Here is a 5022-nt window from a genome sequence, read left to right as displayed (position 1 = left end):
TGAGTTCATACGATTTTTTAGTTGTTATATACTCAACAAAATTATTAAATTTCTGTTTCCATAGCAACTTCTGCATTGCACTTCAGATATAACCTATAGAGTGTTTTGACTCATGTGATCAGTAACCTTGTTTTCCACTGAAACAAAAGAAAACATTTGAATGATAATACAGCTCAATTCCCATAGGATTTGTCAGGAACACCATCATGGCAGCCATTCCATCGTTTAAGACACGGTGTTGGCAACATGGCTGCTGTGACATCACATAAAAATGAAAAACCTTAGACAGCAATGACAAGAACCAGGTCGCTGACCAGCGGTTTTTGTTAAAACAATGGTTTGCTGGGGATGCTAAGTCTCACGGGCTCAGAAAACCTGGTTGTGGTCATTGTTATTTAAGGTTTTTCTTAGTGTGAAAACACTAAGCTTAAATCATGCAGTCATCATTGACAAATCAGAGTCAGCGGAAGGTCCACGGTATAAACAGAAATACAGGATGAGACGCATTCTGTGTGATAAATGTCAAGAAGTGTATCTCCACTCTTCTGCTTCAGCTCTTCTCAACATGGAGCTATAGCTCCTGGAAACCAGGTTTTGTGGCATTCTTCCCACAAGACTATGTCGAAGTCAAACAGGCTGTTCGTAAAAAAATGCTGAAAATGTAATCAAGGAAGATGTCATGCAGCACTAATCATGATTATACATATAATCCTCTTTAAAAGTTGCAGGCTTTCAAATGGGGCAGCACAGCTGCACTATAAAATGCAGATAGAAATTTCCAGTTGACACTATCCCTCCATGAGAGCTACACTACTGCATGTTCATGGTGCATCCAAGATTTCAGCATTTCATATGAACAATTGATCACACCCCAGGACACCAAAGCCCGGGTGTAGTTTAAAGAAACTCCATAAAAAAGTCGCCGTACACTACGTTTACGCTCTCCAAAGACCGTGAGGAAAGCCTTTCGAAAACTTACAAATTCTCCACCAAGTTGTTTCTGCATGTGACTTTTGATAACATTTATAGGAAAGAAAAACGTACTCAAGCAGGCTCCTAGAACGGCGCCACTAACAAAATTGCTGGCTGCATTTCCAATGGCCGTTTTCGTTTCAGGAAGAGCAGATTTTATTGGTCCCCTCAAGCCAAAGAATAGTACATTAGAAGGTCCATTCCTCATAAGTATTGGAGTAAGACCTCTGTAATATTCACGAAATCCGTATTGTTTCCCTAAAACCTTAAACACGTGAAATGTATTTAAGAATCGCTCATTGTGACCTCGATGAGTCAGAAGGGTTTGTACACGTTCAAAAGGCGTCAAAATTGCTTCTAGACTCCCAGCTATCACAGCAGCAGATGCATTAGTCACCACAGAAGGTATATTGGCCAGCTTCCTCGAAAGTTCTTTTTGAAACTTGTTGTACGAGCCGAACATAATGGCCAGGGAGGTACCCTTTTGCATCAATGGAGGAAAAACACCTCGGTAAATATTTGATAACCCTTCTCTTAAGACCTGACGCAGTGCCTTGCGAAATCTTACCCCTTCAACCTGTTGCCGAAACATCACCTTGTAGGCAGGAAAGGTTACAATTATATTTGTGGCAGCCGCTCCAGCGCCACAAACAAGGTCAGGCCAGTCCCGTTCATCGTTCTTTTCAGTATGAGAAGAATATGTTTCTTTGGGTTGTGCCGAGTTTAAAGCCATGTGAAGGGAAATCTGTGTGACAGAATGTAAAGTTCTTGTATTCGGCCTCTTAGGCCGCCATATTACCGACTTCCCATGAAGCATTGCCATGCTTTTTTGACGTCATGACAACAGTGTGACTGCAAAAACAATATGGCGGTCGACTGAGGAGAGATGCTGTAAATTTGGCAATTTTATACGGTATTGGTGGATAATATGGGTAGACATACGGCTTATAACAGATCAAGTTGAAGCTTAAGTGGATTTCTACGTTATGTCTGGTGCATTGGCGTCGCCAAATCAGCTTATAACCAACTTGGACGAAGATGCGCTCCAAGAACTGTACACTTGGATCGACGAAATCAGTTTATCAAGACCCAAGCGAAACATTTGGAGAGATTTCAGTGATGGAGGTAGAGAGATTGCCATAATTTGCAATTATTTACGAAAACAAGTTCCAATTTTAAATAAACCCCATCAAGAACAATTTTGGTATTAAAAGTAACTTGTTAATTAGATCACTAATATGATGATCACATTTAACGCGATTACTTTCGCTCAAACAAGAACCTATTTATTAAAAGGAAATATGAGATTTGTAAGAATAAAAAATTTTTCCTGTAGTTGTTCAAATCGTTCGTGAAAAGGTTTTAAAAGTGCCGTTTGGTTGCGATGCAAACAAACATGTTTTCTAAAATAAAAGATGAATGTTACCCTGGCTATTAAAGAAATTTTAAGGCTGCGCGAAGAAGAAAGATGTATCATGGCGAGCCTAATAGTACTGTAATTATATAAATAGCTGAGCCTCCAGAATTCTCCCGTGTCTTTAATGGGAGAGTATCCGAACTGGTTATCAGAGGGTCATAGTTTCCTTTCCGTTATCTAATGAGCAATGACTCAGATTTTTGATTGATTCCCAAAGCATGGTTGAGGAATACACCTCTTAAATATCTTTTTAGCTGTGTAAACAAAACAATACCATATTGCTTAGAAAGTTAGAACTGAAGGGTTAGGTGAGTTTTCCTTCAGGAAGTAATTATTTTTCTTTATTTTGTTTATACATTTGAGAACGAAGATAAGCGTAATAAGTTTAATACTGCAACGTTTTGGAGTTTTCATGACAGATTTTCAAGTCAGGGTGACATAAATATTAAACTGACTTTGACTAAATTAATACAAATGTAGAGTGATAGTATAAATCATGGTAATGTATGTAATGTTGTACTTTAAACACACGTTCACGTTAAGTTCTTTGAGTAAATTGTGTTTTCAGGCTTGGCTTCTTCAATGTTATGAACTACTAAAACTATAGGCAACCTGACCCCAGTAACTTTTCCATCCTCAATAAATGCAATGGAAAGTTACACTGTTTTACGAGATGTTGTTTACAAAGTTCAAGAAGCCACCCCTGAATATACAATGGGACTCTATCAGTGCAAAACTGTTCACTTGAACAAGGTTAACAATATTCAAATTCTTGTTATATAATAACCCAAGTTATTCATGGATTTTGATTGGTTCTTGCCTATGATCTATTAGAGGACAGACGCACGATTGATGTTACCATCAGCTTTTATGCGAATAAAGTTTAATTCTTTATTATATAAAACAAATAGATTCCATGTTGCCATGGGTCTGTTCAGTAATAGATCACAGAAGACGTCAAAATGTGGTAAGAACATCAGTGACACACTCGGCTATCGCCTCGTGTGCCACTTTTTTGTTCTTACCACATTTTGACGTCACCTGTGATCTATTACTGAACAGACACATGGCAACATGGAATCTATTTGTTAAGTAGACATGCACTCCAGCTGTGTGCATGGGTGCAGGAAAAGTTACTGTGAAAAGTTCCTGTGCATGGGTGCAGGAAAAGTTCAAAATAAGGCTTGGTACAAGTAGCTTTTTTGTTTTTGTTTACCTTTTTGGAGCGTCTTATGGTGCTGACTGCAACTTACATTAATAGACGTAAATGGTTTGAACCTAGGAGTCATATTATAATTAAGTAAAGTACGATCGTCCTAGTGAGTGTATTCCTGAGAAGGACTGTTCGAGATGACATCTATTTTACAGCATGGACACTGTACTGCCTGATTGGTTGTCAGTATAGCCTTTAGTAATTTAAAGATGTTTGCCATTACTTTGCAGTTCTTGTAGCAGAAATTGTTGCACACTTTCTTCCCAAAATGGTGGAACTCCACAACTATTCCTCTGCAAGCTCACAAGCACAAAAGTTAACGAACTGGGACACACTGAATAGTAAGTTAAGTGATACATGTACATACAGGACGTTTTTTTATTTTGAAGTGATGGGGATCAGGCGACTCAGGGGCTATTAATTATATTTCACAGATTTCATCATTATAGAGGCATTTTGGCAGTGGGATACTGAGTCAGTTTTGCTGTTAAGCCATTCCATTTTTTTTTTGTCAAAGTGATTATTGCACACAGAGAACCTGACATGTCTGCAATCCTGTAGCATTAATTCAAGGAATGAAATGTCACATTTATTTTTTAAACTGAAGTAAGTTGCTTTAGTGTTTAACCCATTCACACCTCAAATGCCCTAGGACAACCCCCCCCCCCCCACCCCCCACTCCCCATTTACAAGTAAAATTGTCTGGCATTAGACAGAGTAAAATCTGTTAAGTGAGCCATTCTCAGGGGTCACTGGATTTAAACATTATTGACTCAGAGACAAGACTTACGTCCATAAATTAGGTGACTCTCATTGAGAGTACATACATCTTACTCGATGGTTTAACATATAGTCCGCACAGGTTATTTTGCGAGTTTCATAGTATTTTATAATACGAGCAACAAGCAAAATGTCTGCAAGTATTGTATGTTATAAAAACAATTGTGTAAGGGATTTATTATTTCACTACAAAAGAGATGTTATTTTGCTTCAATTCTCTGTGGTAAGAATGTTTTTAAAAAATGCATCATCTGTCCTTCAGAGCGCATGCGAACGATGAAACCAGCACAAAAAGTTAGCTAAATGTCATTTATTTGATTGTGTAAACAAAATGACAAGTGACAGGCAATGACAAGCTAAATTCGCAGGCTTTGCATCCTGTTGAAAACAGTTTCTTTTATTGAAAAACTCCTGTTCCGTCCATATTTGTTCTGTTCTAAAGCGGTAAAACTGGCACACTACAGTGTATTATGGTCTCATATCTTGACCAAACATGGTGAAATGGCGTAAGAGTGGAATAATATTAAAGGGAAAATAATGTTAGTGCTGGGTTATTGTTTGATTTAAGTGTTTTATACAGGATATCTGATAGGTCGTGGAAAAAAGGCAAATTTCTCGGATTTTCCATAGACAAATTTGC

The 5022-nt window shown here is 38.0% G+C and overlaps 2 protein-coding genes across 2 annotated transcripts in view; one reads left to right on the top strand and one right to left on the bottom strand.

The window, feature by feature from the left end:
- Positions 1 to 1776, bottom strand: LOC138003059 (mitochondrial nicotinamide adenine dinucleotide transporter SLC25A51-like). Its single transcript, XM_068849003.1, has one exon. It carries the CDS (start codon positions 1703 to 1705, stop codon positions 806 to 808), a length of 900 nt encoding a protein of 299 aa, XP_068705104.1. The 5' UTR covers positions 1706 to 1776; the 3' UTR covers positions 1 to 805.
- A 56-nt stretch (positions 1777 to 1832) lies between these two features.
- Positions 1833 to 5022, top strand: part of LOC138003763 (sperm flagellar protein 1-like) — a 19885-nt gene continuing 16695 nt past the window's right edge. Inside the window, 2 exon segments of the mRNA XM_068849987.1 lie at positions 1833 to 2097; positions 3833 to 3943. Of these exon segments, the coding sequence (XP_068706088.1) occupies positions 1959 to 2097; positions 3833 to 3943 (250 nt within the window). The 5' untranslated portion in view covers positions 1833 to 1958.

This window comes from Montipora foliosa, chromosome 5, assembly GCF_036669935.1.
Source record: "Montipora foliosa isolate CH-2021 chromosome 5, ASM3666993v2, whole genome shotgun sequence".
Classification (NCBI taxonomy): Eukaryota; Metazoa; Cnidaria; class Anthozoa; order Scleractinia; family Acroporidae; genus Montipora; species Montipora foliosa.
The sequence above is the reverse complement of the archived record's forward strand: the minus strand, read 5'-3'. Positions and strand labels throughout refer to the sequence as shown.

Excerpts from the sequence above, each read along its gene's own strand:
- LOC138003059 (XM_068849003.1), bottom strand. The coding sequence starts at position 1,705 with ATGGCTTTAAACTCGGCACAACCCAAAGAAACATATTCTTCTCATACT.